The following is a 17,725-nucleotide window of genomic DNA, read 5'->3' on the forward strand; positions in this document are numbered from 1 at the left end:
ACTGCCTGGAGGGCCACGAGCTCTGGGTGTAAACCAGGAGATTCCTGGCTTTTATTCCTGTCCCTTTTTTCCTGTGCCATTGGGTTTGATGTGTGCTTGGCTCCCTCCCCTCCATCTCTCACATTTTGGAGGTGGTGCCATTCCCTGGGCTCTCAGCTCACCTGATGCTGATCGTGGCTCTCTTATTTAATTTTTAATTAATTTTTTGTTCATTTCTTTAAGCTGGAGTCAAGCTGCTGCTGCTGGTGTCAGTGTAGGGAAGGAGAGGGGGAGCTATGGAAGGGAGGGAAGGATCCCAGCTCAACTCTTCCATCAGTGCCACCCCTGCCATGGCAGGGAAACCTTCCCAAATCTCCCCAGATGAGCAATTTCCTTCTCTGCAGCCACGTTTGGCTTTTACAGGTGCCTGTTTTCAGCAGGATGGGTTTGGGAGGCTCTCCCACACACACAGGGCTGCAGCACGTTCAGACAATCTTCCTTTAATACAAAGTCAATATATCTACATACACCGTGGTATGAAAACCACTTACTGTTTCAGTTTGAAATAACAGTGTGAAAGCAACAGCACTTTGCTCTCATACAAAGAAAAAAACCTCCCCCCTCCCCCCAACTTGTCCAGTAAGATTTTGCTGCAACATACTTAGAAATTTTGGGCAACTTTCACACAAATAAGTAAAATCTCGAAGAAGCCTTTCAGTCGGTTCTGGTTTTGTTTTGTTTTTTTTTTTTTTTCTTTTTCGTTTTTTCAGTTAAAGACAGGAAATGGGTTGTGTGGGGGGCTCTGGGCAGCACTTGATGGCCATGATTACCCCTTCTAGAAAAATAAAAAAAAACAAAAGGAGAGGGCAGAGGTGAGCAGAGTTTGGGGCAGGGTGGCTTTTCTCAGATATTCTGAGCTCTGTGTGCAGCTGCAGGAAAACTCCTGGAGCCACAGCCAGCACAGAGAGAGGCCAGGCTGGGTCTGCAACACACCTGGGATGGTGAAACACCTGATGGGTGTCAAAGCTCCAAATTCACACCTCTGTCTCCAGTCAGCAAAAGCCACTGGTGGTGTTGAATGTCCCAGTTCAGCCCTGGCCCTGCATGGCCATGGCTGGAGAGGAATTGGCACCACCACCAGCCCTGCACCTGCTGCTCCCCCCCTTCCAGGGACCTGGGATATGTCTGTGATTGAAAACAAGAGAACCCAGAAAAAAAAAATAAAATTACTAATAAAAAAAAAAAAAAAAATCCAGAAAGGACATTTTGTTCTTACATGAGCAAGTTAAACCTTTTAAATGGTAGAAAAGCAATATGTAGAAGTAGCAATTTGCACTGCATTTTTATATATCACAGCCATTACACGTAACATTTCTACAGTGAAAAAATAGACTGTCTTTGAACATAATATGAACAAATAAGCAAATTTTTTCTTTTAAATTCATTGACTGATATTCTTTGTCTTTAAAAAAAAAAAAAAGGAAAAAATACACTATTTAAAAAAAAGGTAATGTCACTTGTTACAGTTACATCGATACTTTAAAGAAAGCCACTCACAGTATTTGCCATTGGATGCACCTTCCTGGATCTTTCCCAGTTCTTTTACAGCTGGGGCATGTTGGGGACAGTGGGAGATGTGCAAGGAGTGCCTGGTGCTGGGCCAGTCCTGAGAGGAGCTCCCGAGAGCTGCTGAGTTCAGAGGCGTTGAGGGGCTGGCACCAGGTACCAGCTGGATTTGGGCAATCAATTGCTGCAGGTGCTTGTGGGGCTCCTGGCAGGGAGATGCTGCTGGCAGGAGCAGGGGGCAGCAGTGGGCTGTGGGTGTGCAAAGAGCCTGGGGAAGGGGCTGCCTGCTTCCCACCCTGCTCCAAGGGAAGCCTGATGTGCTGGGAGGGGGCCCAGGCCCAGCAGCCAGAGACCCCAGCCCAAGCAAGGGAGGGGTTACCCCCCACAGCCAGCTCTGGGGGTTGTGACTCGCTCTTTTATCCTTTTAAATACCCTAAAAAATAAATTTTGGAATTAGAAGAAATGAGGAATGTTCCAAGTATTCAAAATGTGAGCTATAAAACCTCTGGCGTGGCAGGGGCATCCCGTGGATGTTTGCAAGGTGCCTGCAAGCCCAGAATCATCCCAATGCTGATACTGAGGTTATTAAGACTCCAGCTAGAAGAACTCCTGACCCTAAGTCTGCCTAAGTGTTGAGATTTAGCTCCTTTTCTTTCACAGAACACCTTCAATTCTGCAAGTGACTTCCTTTAAAGACTGCCAACTACATTAGTAAATAAACTGAACTCTAATGATGTAACCAAAGTCGGTTTTTCCTTCCCTTCTCCAGCAGAAACGGTTCCCAAGGTGTGTTGTAGCTTTTGGATCAGTTTCCCCATGTCCATCCATCCATCCATCCTCCCCAGGGAACACCTCCTGAGGTTCCAGAGCAGGTGTGAGCAGCCCTCCTGGGCTGCCCCTGCGAGGGCCAGGTCACAAGGTGGAGATGCCCAAGGGGTGTTCCTTCCAATCCTCCCCCCTGCTCCCGATGCACTGTCCAGATGAAAAGGTTCTTCTTCTGAGTCAGTTTTGTAAGTTCAAGCGCTCCTCCTGGGTCAGAAGAGGCCTTCCAGGACTGAAGTGGTTGGTAGAGTCTGCACAACGATGGCTTTTTATGTTGCATAGTGATCAAAACTTCCCAGATATTCCAGAGCTGCCTGGTAACAGAACTGGTATTCATCCTGCCAACAGCAAAGAGAAGCAGCCTCAGAGGTTGGGAATGGCTCCTCAGGATCCCTGTCCTGCTTTCCACACAGCACAAAGCTGAGCAGGAACCTCTGTGATTCTCAAAGAGCTGAAAACTCCTGGGGGAGGGAAGTTCCAGCTCTCCCTTTATGCCTGTGCCTCTCAGATATTGAACATCCCCCTCTCCTGTCAGCTCCACAGCCAGATTCTTGTGCTTGGCTAAGAATAGAGCCTCCAGACTGGCATGGAATCTTTAAGGGAATTTCTAACAATAGGAATCTATATTTATTTTAAAATTCATTTTGTACTTCTTAGGTGAAGTCAGCAGTACAGCCTGGGCTTGCTGAGTGACCTCAGGTGAGGGTTTGGTAATGGTCAGAAAGGCCAGGCTGGACAGGGCTTGGAGCAGCCAGTGAAGGGAGTGAAAAGAGAGGGGCTGGAGGCTCCTCCCAACCCAACCCAACCCATTTCATGATCCCTGGGACAGGTGGGACCCCCCCTCACCTCTGTTTGCACCATTGCAGGTCGTTGTGTTCGCAGCATCTTCACTGTCTGGAAAATATCTACAACCCCCTCGTAGCGCATCCGCTCCAGGACGATGCTCAGGGTGATGAACACTCCGGTCCTGCCCACGCCAGCACTGCAGGAAAGGGAGGAAATCATCAGAGAACTGTGTGCTGCAATGTCCAAATGTTCCTGTCAATGCTGCTTGGGGTGGGGCTGCGCCCTGTGAATGTGTTGGAAGTGGAGAGCCTGGGTCAGTCCTCCAGGAGAGACACCCAGAAATAACCCAAGTGCCACAGTGTGACCCAAAAAATGTTTGGGTAGGGAAACATTTTCCTTTGAGGAAGGGAAATTTAAGAAGTTAAGAGCTTTAGGTAGTGGTAAACAGCGTTCAGTGGGAAAATGATTCATAATATGTAATATTGGGCTTTTGAAAATGAGTAATTCTAATAAGAATGGATCATCCTGTCCTGCCTGTGGGTAAGGAGGTACAATTCTTGCTAGCAGCAAACAGGCTAGCAGTGCTGGAGGTGTAAATTGGGCTGAGACTGGTAAAAAATACTTCTAATTCTGCAGGTCAAATGTTGTAGATATTCTATAGATATGCTATATGTCACACTGTGGCTCCCATCTCCTTCAGAGACATTTCATCTCTCTAAATATAAAGAGTCAAAAGCCTTGAGAGCAGTGCCAGGGCTGAAGGGAGATGAGTTTGGCTGGCAGAGGCAAATGTTTGGCACCAACACCCGCAAGAAATCTCCCTGCAAGGATGGGGTGGAAATGGAGGATATCTGGATTTCAATTCCTTCTGCTCTCCCACATCCCATCTGGGTGAGGTGTGTGCAGGTGCCTACCTGCAGTGGACAGAGATGGGGCCATCCTGGCCAAACTGCTCCTTGGTCTTGTGCACCTGCCCAATGAAGTCGATGAAACCTTCTCCTGATTTTGGCACACCTTGTTCTGGCCAGTCAGTGAACTGGAACTGACGGACAGTTCGTGACTGACCATCCTGGGGGACAAAACAGGAATAGTTCAACACCTGTGTTTGTGACAACACACACAAAAGGCAAAAAAAAAAACCCTATTTTTGCTGTTAGTTTGTTAAAGGGCATGAAAAGTTGTGGCAGCTCAGTGTTGTAGTCAAGTGCACACGTATTTATTACCCAGCCCCATCATGATGAAGCTGCTTGTGTTGCAGCTGACATTCCTGGAGTCAGGCTGTCAGCACAGATCCATATCCTGGCAGGTGCTGAAAGCTCTGACCACTGCAGACAGCACAGATGGAGTCTTCAGCAAAGGAACGTTCAAGGTGAGGTGTTGGCCCCTCTAATCAATCTTCACAAAGAATTGCCACAGTGTCAGAATTACAGCTGACAGGAAGATAAATCTTGTTCTATGAGGACTGATGAGGCATCCTCCTCCTCAACCTTGCAAATTGAATTATCAGGTTCTGGAATACTTTGGCAACCTCAAAGGCTGTGCTGTGAGAGGGAGGGTTATGTTTGCTACAGAAATTTGAGAAAGTATTGAAATGTTCCTTCAGATGAGAAACCTGACATTGAATCGAAGATTATTGGAGTGAATTTGTCCCTTTGAACATGACTGACAGTGGCTCCTCTCCAAGCCATAGAAGTGCTCATTTTCTGAAGGGTGCAGAAAAACCTTTGCAAGATTTTTATCAGCTTTTGTGGGCAAATGCTTTCTGCTTTCACCTCAAATAAGCTGCAGCTAAACCCCAAAGCCAGGCACCTCTCTAACAAAGCAAGTGAGAGAGGTTTGAAACTACTTTCAATTTGTAAGAACAAATATTCCAGTCCAATCTGTGTATGTGTGCTCTGTTCCTCTTGGGCACATGGACTCCAAACCTCCCTGGGCAGCCCCTTCCACTACCTGACCACACCTTCCATGAAGAAATTCCTGCTGATGTCCAACCTGAACCTCCCCTGGCACAGCCTGAGGCTGTTTCATCTTGTCCTGTGAGCAGAGCACCTTGTTCTGTGCAGGGGCTGGACTCGATGATCCTTGTGGGTCCCTTCCTACCAGGACATCCCATGAGCTCTCCTCCACTGATAACCCCAGAGAAAGTGTGGCCACCTCAGCCAAGCCCACCAAACCCTTCTGCCAGCCCCTTTCCACCCAGTTTGAACTGCCCCACGCCAGCACCTACCCTGGCATCTGTGACCTTGAACTCCCTCAGGATGTACTGGGGCATGTTGTACTCAGCCATGGGGTCCACCACGAAGTACTGGTACCGTGCTGAGCGCTCTGCAGGCCAGTACTGATGGCACTTCTCCTGCCAGGGCAAACAGGTCCTGTTAGCCCCTGTCCCTTGCTGCAGGATCCCCTGCCCTGCCCTCCAGGATCCCTCCCAGCCCCACTTACCCGCCCCATCTCACGCAGCTTGGTCAGCATCACCACGATGGTGGAGTTGTTTTCCCAGAGCATCCTCCAGAAGTCCTCGGTGGTCTCTGCCAGCGGCCCCTGCGTGGCTATGTAGGCTCTCTGCTGCCTGGGGAGCCCAAAGCAAGGAGGGGTCAGGGGGGTGAGCACTGCATGGGCAGCAGCTTTGGGGAATGCAGGGAAAGGCTGGAGAGTGGGAGAGCACATGGAAGTGCTGGGGAAGGACTAGAACTGCACGGGGTGTAAAGGGGTTGGGATGTCTTTGGTGCCAGTGGTCAAAAAAAAAAAAAAAAAAAGAGCCAATGGTGAAGTTCTCCTTAAATATCACTTCCAAGGGGTAAATCCAACCTCCAGGCTGGATTAATCCCAGTGCCACAGTCATGGCCAGCACTGCTGGTCCTGGACAGGAGGAAAACCTGCACATGCAGTTGCTTTGGTTCCTCCAAACCCACCCATGGAGGGCTGCAGCTCCCAGGGCTGGAGTTTCCTGCGGGGATTGCAATGCCCCCAAATCACAGAGGTAACAAAAAACCCAATCCATACTTAGAAACCTCCCAACAGCCAAATCCACCCTGGGCTGACCCTCTGTGCTCAGGACCTGCAGCTGAGAAGGGGCTGCGCTGCTTTAGAGGATCATTTAATAAAAATGTAATAATTTAATAATTTAGCCATCACAGAGGCAATTTAAGACCACCACAGGGGAAAATCTCCTCAGCAGGCTGGATTTGGGTGTGGGGTGGAATTTAGCCCTGGCTCCTGTGATGGGGCAGGTGATGGGGCAGGTGATGGGCAGCAGAGGTGATGGCCAGCAGGGGCTGCCCGTGCAGGTGATGGGGCAGGTGATGGGCAGTACAGGGGATGGGGCAGGTGATGGGCAGCAGAGGGAATGTTAGGATGATGCAGGTGATGGGCAGCAGAGGTGATGGGGCAGGTGATGGGCAGCAGAGGTGATGGGGCAGGTGATGGGCAGCAGAGGTGATGGGCAGTACAGGGGATGGGGCAGGTGATGGGCAGCAGAGGTGATGGGCAGCACAGATGATGGCCGTGCAGGTGATGGGGCAGGTGATGGCCAGCAGGGGCTGCCCGTGCAGGTGATGGGGCAGGTGATGGGCAGTACAGGGGATGGGGCAGATGATGGGCAGCAGAAGTGATGGGCAGCACAGATGATGGCCGTGCAGGTGATGGGGCAGGTGATGGGCAGTACAGGGGATGGTGCAGGTGATGGCCAGCAGAGGTGATGGCCGTGCAGGTGATGGGGCAGGTGATGGGCAGCAGAGGTGATGGGCAGCACAGATGATGGCCGTGCAGGTGATGGGGCAGGTGATGGCCAGCAGGGGCTGCCCGTGCAGAGGCAGCCGGGGCTCGGGGCTCGGGGCTCGGGGCGGGGCGGGGCCGTACCTGTAGCCATCGATGAAGCTGGCGTTGATGTAGTCGGAGCCCTCGACGCCGCGGATGGGCTGCAGGCACACCCGCGTGGTCTCGTAGGGCATGATGTTCACCAGGCGGTTCTTGAACTTGTTGCAGGGCAGGTTGGCGCTGATGAAGCGCGAGGTGTGGGCCTTGGAGTTGGCCAGGCGCTGCAGGCAGGGGACACCGAGCTGGAGGCTGCTCCTGACCCCCTGCCAGCCCCTTAACCTGTCCTACCCCTCTGGGTGCCCTCCTGGGGTTTGTTTTTGGGGCTGGGGCACAGAGACCATGGCCTTTCCCTTAGCAAAACTTTCAGAAAACAGCACTACTACTAACAAAGTTAAAAACCTCTCCAATTTAAGAGGGAGCAAATCCATTCTGGATCTGGAGTGAGCAGGGAAGCAGCCTGCGGTGCCAGGCAGGCTTTTCCAGGGAACTGCATACCCAGCAATGTAAGTACCTCCCACATGGAAGCAGCAAGGTGCCACCAGCCTGCCGAAGGCTCCCTGCGACCACCAAGCCCTGGGCAGGCCCAGCCTCACCTTGAACTCCAGCTCCATGCCCGTGACGTGCTCCCTGGCCTCGATCTGTGCCAGTTTCTGGATGTAGCTGTAGAGGTTCCGAGCCGGGACCTCGGTGTTGCCGCAGGCCACGGCCTCCAGCAAGGCATCGTGGATGAAGCTGTACTGGTCCTCTGTCTGCACCATGTAGTTGCGCTGGGACCTCATGAGGGTGACGTGCCCGTAGATGTCCACGGTCTTCTCGTGCTTGATCCTCTCCAGCATGGCGTCGATCACGATGAAGCAGCCGGTGCGCCCCACGCCCGCGCTGGGGACAGGGCACAGGATTGGCCTTCACTGGGCAGTGCCTGCCGCCCCTGCACGCTGCTCTGTGTCCCCTGCACGCTGCTCTGTGTCCCCTGCACGCTGCTCTGTCCCCTCTCTACACTGTCCTGTCCCCCCTGCACACCCCTCCATCCCCTCTCCACACTCCTCTGTCCTGTCCCCTCTCCACATTGCTCCATTCCCCCCTCCACACTGCTCCATTCCCCCTCCAAACCCCTCTCTCCCCTCTCCACACTGCTCCATTCTCCTCTCCAAACCCCTCTCTCCCCTCTCCACACTGCTCCATTCCCCCTCCAAACCCCTCTCTCCCCTCTCCACACTGCTCCATTCCCCTCTCCAAACCCCTCTCTCCCCTCTCCACACTGCTCCATTCCCCTCTCCAAACCCCTCTCTCCCCTCTCCACACTGCTCCATTCCCCCTCCACACCTCTCTGTCCCCTCTCCACACTGCTCCATTCCCCCTCCACACCTTTCTGTCCCCTCTCCACACTGCTCTGTCCTGTCCCCTCTCCACACTGCTCCATTCCCCCTCCACACCTCTCTGTCCTGTCCCCCCTCCACTGTGACACCCCGGGCCAGGCACAGCTGTAGCAGCCCCCCCTGAGGGCTGGCAGGATCTAAAAACCCCTGTTTAATCTCTCAGATCTCTGCAGCTGAAAAAGCACCGATGTTGTAAAGAGTAACATGCGTCACCTCTCTCCCTCAATGTTTTTGTGCATCAGGTAACATCAGACCTGTGTGTAATGGCATTTGTGCCTCAGCAGGGCTCTGTGCTCTCTTGTGCCACTGCTAATAAAGGGTTTCCTTTTACCATTCCAGTGCTGTCCCTTTTTTCCTCGAGCCCCCTTGATCTCTGTTAATTAGACTGCCTAACACCTGAACCAAGCAGGTGACTGGAGCTTTGGCAAGAATTTAGCAGCTGATCTGGGAGCTGGTTGTGAGCTGACAGCTCTTTATTCATTTTCTGAGGTGCACAATAATTGCCATCTGCAAGGGTAGTGATAAGTTGCCCACTCACAAAGACTGTTTAAATGGCATCCTCCAGCAGAGGCAGGATTAGCTTCCCCAGCAGCCTGCACAATTCAGATCTTCCCCCAGTGCCCAGGAACCTGCAGGCTCCTCCACACCCTCCTGAGGAACACAGGGATTTATCTGCATTGAGGCCTCAAGGATTCCTCACTGGGTTGTAAATTGAATTAGGGAATGTTACCTGCCTTCAGCCTGGCATTATCAGGAAGGCTGCAGCACTCAGAAACCCTCTGTCAATCACTGTCAGCCCTGCCTTGGGCAGCTGAGGCAGCTCTGCCTCCCAAACACCTCCAACACCCTCTGAGGTCACACCTGATCCTCTCCTCCTTTCTAACTGTGGCCACAGACAGCCCCACCACACAGAACCAGACCCTGGTACAGCACCAGGCATTTCCTTTTGCTTAACAAGACCATCAAATCCCAGAATGGTTTGGTTGCAAAGGGACCCTAAAGCTCATCCAGTCCCACCCCCTGCCATGGCCAGGGACACTTTCCACTAGAGCAGGTTACCCCAAGCCCTGTCCAGCCTGGCCTGGAGCACTTGATCCAAGTGATTTGGCCCAAATAGTAATCCAGTGGTCTTAGGAGCCACTCATCTTGGTGCAAGTCCAAGTGAAAGTAATGGACCTCTCACTAGTCCTGAACACATTCATACTCTTAACCCTAGTAACCCTCTCCACCCCCATCCTATTCCCTCTTCTATCCAACAACCTCAGAAACACTCCTAGCACAATCACAAACACAGTCAAAACTTCCTTCTTCATCAGCCTCATCCCAATAACAATCTACATCCACTCCGGAACAGAAAGCCTCACCTCCTTCTGGGAGTGAAAGTTCATTCTAAACTTCAAAATCCCCATCATCCTGTTCCCCATCATCCTGTTCCTCATCATCTCAGGAAACGCTGAGCTCAATGGAATGCCCAGGTTCCCTTCTCATCTGCTGCCTGGGGATGCACCTGTGGCCCAGAGCTGTCCCTGTCCCCAGGTAAAGCCACCCCCTCCCTCGCAGTGGCCCCGTGCCAGGGGAGGGCAGCAGTACCTGCAGTGCACCACGATGGGCCCGGCGTCCGGGGGGTTGCAGGTTTTGACCCGTCTGAGGAAGGCCAGGAAGGGCGTGGGGTACTCGGGCACGCCGTGGTCGGGCCAGGCCGTGAACTGGAACTGCCGCACCTCGCGCTTCTCGCTGGAGCCGTTCTGCAGCACAGCATGGCACAGGGTCAGGGACAGCAGCACAGCATGGCACAGGGTCAGGACAGCAGCACAGCATGGCACGGGGTCAGGGACAGCAGTACAGCATGGCACAGGGTCAGGGACAGGGACAGCAGCACAGCACAGGGTCAGGACAGCAGCACAGCATGGCACGGGGTCAGGGACAGCAGCACAGCATGGCACGGGGTCAGGGACAGCAGCACAGCATGGCACAGCGTCAGGACAGCAGCACAGCATGGCACAGGGTCAGGGACAGCAGCACAGGCACAGCACGGGGTCAGGGACAGCAGCACAGCATGGCACAGGGTCAGGGACAGCAGCACAGCATGGCACGGGGTCAGGGACAGCAGCACAGCACAACACAGGGTCAGGACAGCAGCACAGCACAACACAGGGTCAGGGACAGCAAAACCAAACTGCCTGGGCTGGGTGTGCACTGAGCACAGCACAGGCACAGGGTCAGGGACAGCAAAACCAAAGTGCCTGGGCTGGGAGTGCCCTGAGCCACAGCCCTGGCTGTGCTCCCCCACTGCATACAGGGAAGGGTGGGAGGTGCTTCAGAAGGACTCCGCTTATTAATAATGTCTGTAATGCTTGTCGTTATTTTAATTTTATTAAAGTCGAATCATGGGATGGTTTGAGGGGGATGTTAAAGCTCATCCAGTGCCACCCCGTGAATGGCCCTTATTTGTTGATAATGTACAGATGTAAGCTTGCCTTGTAGAGGGAGGACCCTGGTTACTCATTCTCCTACTTAAATATAGGTTGTTAATGGGGAGGGAGTTATAAAGTTCTGATATTTTTGTAGTGTAGAGCTTTAACGCACTCTTTGTTGATGGGCCCACAGTATAATTGGGGAATCAACATTTATCCACTCATAGAGATTGTATTCTTTTTTAAAGGAGCTATACTCCTTTGAAATAGCCCTTAAATCACTTCATTAAGGGCTATTTTTGTGGGTTCGTGGGTTTTCCTTGGACAAGAATTAAGAGCGAACTTAGATTCGTTTCACAGGCAGCCAGCTATCACCCAGCTCGGTAGGGAATAATGGCACATTCACTGGATGGTGAAGGGGACATTAAAGCTCATCCAGTGCCACCCCTCCCATGCAGAGGGTGTGCCTCCCTCCTTGTTAGGAGGGAAATCCAGAGCTCTTGGGGGTGGGAATGAAGGTTTGGAACTGCCATGAGCCAAAGTGGGTGACATCAAAGATTTATTGATCTTTTGGAATGTTGCAGCCTGAGACCCCTTTGTAACTGGAGCCTGCAGGTGTAAATAGTTCAGGTTATGTGACCCCTTCCCCTCCACTGTTCTGAGTTTTTCCCCTAAGAGAAACCCTTGAGTATTCCTGCAGTTCACCAGGAGTGTTCCAGCCCCTCTCCAGGGAGAAGAGGAGCAGGAGGCAGCTCACCTTGTGCAGGGAGAAGGTCCTGACGCAGAAGGTGGCCAGCTCAATGGTGTCCAGCAAGGTCACCTGGATCATTCCGTAGGTGTCTGTGCCTCGGCCTGGCCAGTACTGGTCACACTTTATCTGCAAGGCAGGAGGGATGGCTCAGTGCTGGGCAAACCCTTCACTGGGAGGGGATGCTCATTTCCAAACCGCCCTGGTACAGGGGAAGCTGGTGGCAAAGGCAAGGGAGGTGCAAGGAGTGTCTCTGCACAGCACCAGGACAGGGACAAACCCATCAGAAAAAGCTCCTACTGACTAAGCACAGACTTTGATGCTACACCAATCCCACAGACAACAGACTGGAATGATCCTGAAGATTAGAGGGAATGTACTGGGGCTTGTTAAACAAGAGAAGTGAATGTGAAACTTGCCACATGATTAACTCCAAGACAGACATGCAGTGGGATCCAGCAGCCCCTTCTCCTGGAGTTGCCAAGGAGGCTGCAGCTTTCCAGGGTGAATGGTTTGTTTTTTTGAAAGCAATGAATCACTGAACTTTCAGGGTGCTGGCAGAGCAGGCAGAAATCCCCCCCTGGCTGCACATCAAAGGGATTTGCTGTTCCCTCGACTCTCCCCTCCAATCCCCCTGGATTATGACTAACCAGTCATCCCTCTCATGCATCTTACCCGTGATTTCTCCTCCAGCTTAGTCATCATGACAATGGTGGCTGAGCGCTGCTCCCACACCATCCTCCAGAAGTCCCCAAAGGTCTCTGGCAGGGGCCCCTGGGTGGCAATGTAGGCGTTCTGCTTCCGGTACCCGTCGATGTAGTTGGCATTGATGTAATCACTGCCCACAATTCCTGTGTCAAATCAGCAAAAATCAGGCATCTGCAAGGACTTCACACAGCTGGAAGCACGAGGAGATTTTTGCAGGGTTGCTGTTAGAGAGAAGCTCACTGCAGAAACATCAGAGCCTTGGTGGGTTAGGATGACCCAAGCTCCTGGCAAGGCTTTCTAAGCTCAAGCTCCTGTACTGCAGAGAGACAGTAACTCCTTGCAAAAGGTATTAAAGAGACCAAATATCAGGCCTTGAAACTGTGGTGTTTTTACTCATGTGTTCAACAGAAGCAAAGTCCTGGAGCAGGGCTCCTGCTGCATCAGTGTCCATAGGACAAACCCGAGTCCTTGTCCCAGCCTGCCCCGAGCCCAGGCAGCAAATGCACCTGGTCAATGACTGTGTGGCCCATAGTCTAATGCCAGGCATTGAGCTACAGCTGGACAGAGTAAAGAATAAAGCCAGGCTTGATTTAGCCAATGAAGGCTTTGAAATTACAGGCTTTGACTTGCTGTAAATTGCCCGCTGTCATTTTTAAGAGTGTTTTTTTTCCCTACTCGCATGAGTTACAGGCTATTGAGCTCCAGCTGCTCGCCTGGGTCCCTGCTTGAGGGTTTGGGATGAGCAGGAGGCACTGCCAGAGTGAAGAGGTTGATTGGGACATGGCAGGAGAAAGCTGCTCTGAAGTTAAAACGCCCCTGGCAGGCGGCGCTGCCCAGGTTCAGCTCCAGAGCCGGCGCCTGGCACGGAGCACTCGGGGCTGCTTTGGCTGCTCCCGAGCACAGCGAGTGCCTGGCAAGGCTGGCAGGATCTGCAAACCCATGATTAACTCGGTGCAGAGCCCTTCACTCCTGTCTGCAGGGGAGCCAAGGCTGGGAGCAGCACCAGCGGGGATTGGGCTGCAGCAATGGGGGCTGCTCCTGGCCAGGGGTGAGCCCAGAGCAACCTCCCTGTCCTCAAGGGCACTCGGGAACTTCAGCTGCTGGGAAATGGCTTTTGATGAAATTTCTGCAGGGTTCCCTACCCTTGCTGCTTCCCAGCCTGAAATTTCAGGAGGGAGAGAAGGTGGCTGCCATGGCAGGAGCATGTTTAAGGCTGAGCTTCCAGAATTAATCTCCTCTGCAGCCCCCTAGGGTCCACTCTGTCATTTGAAATGGTGGCGTGAGCTCCTGCAAGGTTTCACTGTGTGACAGCCTCAGCTTCAGAGAAGTCACAGAATTAAAGCCACTGCTTCTTCCTGACCAAGCAGGCAGTCTGCATCCTCGACAAATCCAGATTTCAAACAAAGAAAAAGCAACAAAACTATAATTCCTCCAGCTCCTTTCATCTTCCAGCCCTGAACATAAAATAGAGCCTGGTAGGAAGGAGCACAGGAGCCAAGACATGTCAGAACCTCTCACATGCTTGAAAATTCAACCTTGGCCCATCATCCTTGCACTGTTGGTCCCTCACAGAGCCCTGGGCAGAGCTGGAACTGCTGCCTGCATCCAGCCCCAGATCCAAGACCAGCCCAAGTGTCCTTCACTCCCTCGCTTGTGCTCTTCTCCCCTCCCTTGAATGACAAAGCAACTTTTTAAAGCCTCTGCTTTCCTTGGCTCATACAATATTAATCTCGGAATTAAACCAAGGCAGAACACAGTCAGCTTCACAAGGAGAAACATTTAAAGCCCTCTAATAGCAGACCAGAGCAATCCAGATTTGTGCAGGTTTTTGGCAAATCACCCTGCTCCGCTGCTGCCTCAGCTCTCCCCCTTCCCCGTGCCCCTCAGAGCTACCGTGGCACAGGGAGATTATTTTAGCAATTCCCTGGTCTCAAAGGCTTTGGAATTAACCTCTCCATTCACCAGGCAGTTACCAGGACATCCCACATCCTCTCTGCTCTGATGATCAGCTCTTGGCAACGCAAGACTGGCCTCGAAGGCTTTATCCACCCGGCACAGCCACATCCTGAGCCCATGAAACTCCAGCATTATCTTGGCAGCAGCAACCCAAGCAGGTGCCCTGTTCAACTCCATCTCAAGCCCCTCTTATCCTGGCGTGCACTGGAGCAGCTCTGTCAAGAGCCACGAGTTGTGAAATTTAATGTAAATTTTCTGACTGCACCATTGCTCACATAAGCAGCTCAGGAAACAATTTATGACCTGCCAGGCCTGCTCTAACCCCTTCTTATCCCCAGCCTTTTAGGGGCCAGGGCTGCAGCAGGGGCCTCATATCAAGTGATCTTTGTGCCTCTACAACTCAGTGGCCACATCTCTGCTGCTCCTGCTGCCTCTCACATTTGTACAACCAGCCCTGGGCTTGCTTCCACTCCTCCCTGAGCAGCCCTGCTCTGTGTTCCCACCACCCTGCTCTGCTCCCTCTAAAGCACTATGTGGTCTGAATGCTTCCTGTTAGTCAGAGATGCATCAAACAGGCATCTCCAAGCAAAGGGAAGGCAGTTTCTTGATAAACCAGCCCTTGATATGAGGGATTGCAGCTCCAGGGGAATATGTCAGTCACCAGAATTTAACAAATGCCTGGTTTACAGAGGTATCTCCTGCTTGCCAAACTCCCAGGGAGACGTAAAGAGAAGAATATAAATAGAGATGAGAGAAGAGCGTGTGTTCCCTGCAGGAATGCACCCAGCCCTGCCTGGAGCAGGGGGTGCTCCCTGCCTACCTTCGATGGGCAGCAGGATGACCCGGGAGTGGTCGTAGGCGATCACGTTGGCGTAGCGGTTCTTGGGCTTGTTCACCTCCAGGTTGGAGTGCTCCCAGGTGAACTGCTGGCCAGGGTCGATGGACTGCAGGGATTGGGAGAGGAAATGGGAGAGCCAGTGAGGAGAAAAGCAGCAAATGCAGTTCTGAGCTCTTGCTCCACGTGGCTCTGCAGGTCGCACTGAGGAGCACAGCAATCACAATTTGCCAGAACCCAGCTTTGCTGTGGGAAAGCCCCAGCCCCTTGGTCCCATCTCCCTTGGCCCCAGGTGGAATATCTGAGGTCATTCCCCCTCTGGACTCAGCACCAAAGGTTTCCAGTGCAAATGGGGAGGAAGCCCCACAGGAACCTGGCAGGGACAAGAGTGCATCCCCCAGCACAAAACAGGGGTAGGGACCCCAGCCCTAGGACACTCAATCAACATGGATTTTTCCTAGAAGGGATGAAGGAATAAACAATGAAATGCACTGGAGAGAAAAATCCCCTCTGCCTGTCCTAGTGATTTATGCCAGGTTTGGTGGTCGGGTTTTTTTCCCTCTCTAAAGTCCAGCTGTCCCAGATATGGAAATTAGGTTAATTACGTTTACCTCTAAATCCTCAGCCAGAGAATTAAATAAAACAAGGGCTTAATTCCTTCATCATTTTGCAGAGCCCTTGGGGTTTGCCTCAATTGGAGGCTTGGCAGGAACGTGCAGAGCTGTGTTTGCTGCTGCTTGCTCTCCCTCTGACTGCCACCCTTTGGGGACGGGGTCCCAGATCCCAGACCCACCCCTCTGAGCCAGCCCCTGCTACCCTCCCTGGCTGTGCCCAACCCCCGGGCACAGCTGCTACAAAACCATCCACAAAACAGAGCTCAGAGCTCGCTCTGGCTGTGGAGAATTCCTAACTAATGGGTATTTATACTATTGTAATGTGTCTGTTTGCTCTCCATCCCTCTAATCATGCCTCGCCTTCACTTCATTAGCGATGTTTGTTCAGCTCTGGCTCTCCCTCTGGAGGAGGCTGGGCTGGCTCAGAGCCAGGGCACTCGGGATGTGGCATTATGCAGATCAGCCTCTGGAATCTGGATGGAGCACAGAACGAGCTGCTGCTGCCCCTGAGACCCAGCGTGGGAGGAGAGACCCAGGCAGAGCAGAATGGGCCTTCTCCAAGGCCTGACCCTGCTCCAGGTGCCCGGGGATCAGGGAGTCAGGGCAGGGAGAAGCATCCCTTGGTTTGGAAAACATCCCCAGGCTCCCTGCCTGCAAACAGACACGGGCAGTCCAGACTCACCATTAGCCTAAAAATGCCAGGGCATTTGATGTCTTTCAGCAACAAAACCAGGAGCAGAGAGAGGCTTTTTACACGGGCATGGAATGATAGCACAAGGGGCTTTAAACTGACAGAGGTTTTAGGTTGGGTATTAGGAGAAATTCCTGCCTGTGAGGTGGGGAGGCCCTGAGCAGCTGTGGCTGCCCTTGGATCCCTGGCAGTGCCCAAGGCCAGGCTGGACAGGGCTTGGGGCACCCTGGGACAGTGGAAGGTCCCTGCTGATGGCAGGGGTGGCCCTGGATGGGCTTTTAGGTGCTTCCAACCCAGACCAGTCTGGGATTGGTCATTACCTTTTCCCTGTCACTACCAGGATAGGGAAAACGTGCCTAAACCCCTCAGAAAAGACAAGCAAGCACAAATCATCCTGTTTTCCCATCTTTAGCTCCATGGCTGCTGATGGCATCAGCTGTGGAGCACTCCCTGCTCATCTCACCCAAGCTCAGCTGTAAAAATTGGGTGTCACAGTCCTTCACTCGGTCTCCTGTGTCCAGCAGCAAGTCATGGGCACCCCAAGGGCAGCTCCATCCCTTCCAGGACTGCATCCCTTCTCTGAGGGAGCTCAGCCTCTGCTGAGCCAACAGGAGCAGCTCATGGACCAACCTCTTTCTTTTTATGAGCTAGAATTGAACCCAGCAAAGCTCTCAGCAAGTACTTAATTTTCAATACATAAATAGCTTTTAAATTTCAGCTAACCAGGTCTTTAAAATGAAGCTGTTCATTTGGATGAAGGCCTGTCTGAATTCCCTAATTCCTGGCTCTGCAAACCCATGCACAGCACTCACTCTTGCTCATACCTCATACTCTTGGGATAATTTCAGGTTATCATTAGCTTTGAGATGCTCTGTGTGTTCAGCCAGCTCGGAAACGGGGATGGGTGGGTGGCTGAGCATACCTAAAAGACAAGACAGCAGGAAAAGGATCTCATTTAATAATGACTAAAATTCACAACCGTTGCGCATTTTATAAGAAAGAAGGAACAAGAAAAGAAAATAAATTACAATGTAAGATCTGCAATGAAAGTAGGGAGGTTAGAAGAGAAGAATTCAGGGCTCGAAATTGTGTCCTTGGAAGTAAAAAAATAAAAATCAAGGAAATTAAAAAAAAATAAAACCACAGTAAAATGAGAGTGTTCCCGTGATGGCCCCATTTTCAATGTGGAAATCAGAGCAAAACAAAAAGGAAAATCCGAAGAGCAGATGCGTGTTAGCGATTCCAAAGTGGACTTGGAATGAGCAAACGCTGCCAGAGGAACCCACGCAGCAAATGGCACAGCACCCGCCAGGATCAGGAACCAGCTCCAACAGAAAGGGAGGCAGGGGCAGATCCAGCCAACCATGGAGATGTGGGCAGGAGATGGGAATATGCAGATGGGGGGAAGCAGGGG

At 52.1% G+C, this 17,725-nt stretch overlaps 1 protein-coding gene across 1 annotated transcript in view; it reads right to left on the bottom strand.

The window, feature by feature from the left end:
- Window positions 1–463: 463 nt before the first annotated feature.
- Window positions 464–17,725, bottom strand: part of PTPRS (protein tyrosine phosphatase receptor type S) — a 167,552-nt gene continuing 150,290 nt past the window's right edge. The window contains exons 23-34 of the mRNA XM_077191543.1: window positions 17,136–17,233; window positions 14,992–15,115; window positions 12,183–12,358; window positions 11,517–11,636; window positions 9,936–10,090; window positions 7,563–7,848; window positions 7,012–7,190; window positions 5,596–5,722; window positions 5,381–5,506; window positions 4,068–4,222; window positions 3,214–3,349; window positions 464–2,705 (exon numbers count right to left, since the gene is read on the bottom strand). Coding sequence (XP_077047658.1) covers window positions 2,637–2,705; window positions 3,214–3,349; window positions 4,068–4,222; window positions 5,381–5,506; window positions 5,596–5,722; window positions 7,012–7,190; window positions 7,563–7,848; window positions 9,936–10,090; window positions 11,517–11,636; window positions 12,183–12,358; window positions 14,992–15,115; window positions 17,136–17,233 — 1,751 coding nt within the window. The 3' untranslated portion in view covers window positions 464–2,636. The remainder of the gene's footprint in view (window positions 2,706–3,213; window positions 3,350–4,067; window positions 4,223–5,380; window positions 5,507–5,595; window positions 5,723–7,011; window positions 7,191–7,562; window positions 7,849–9,935; window positions 10,091–11,516; window positions 11,637–12,182; window positions 12,359–14,991; window positions 15,116–17,135; window positions 17,234–17,725) is intronic.

This window comes from Agelaius phoeniceus, chromosome 29, assembly GCF_051311805.1.
Source record: "Agelaius phoeniceus isolate bAgePho1 chromosome 29, bAgePho1.hap1, whole genome shotgun sequence".
NCBI classification, from domain to species: Eukaryota; Metazoa; Chordata; class Aves; order Passeriformes; family Icteridae; genus Agelaius; species Agelaius phoeniceus.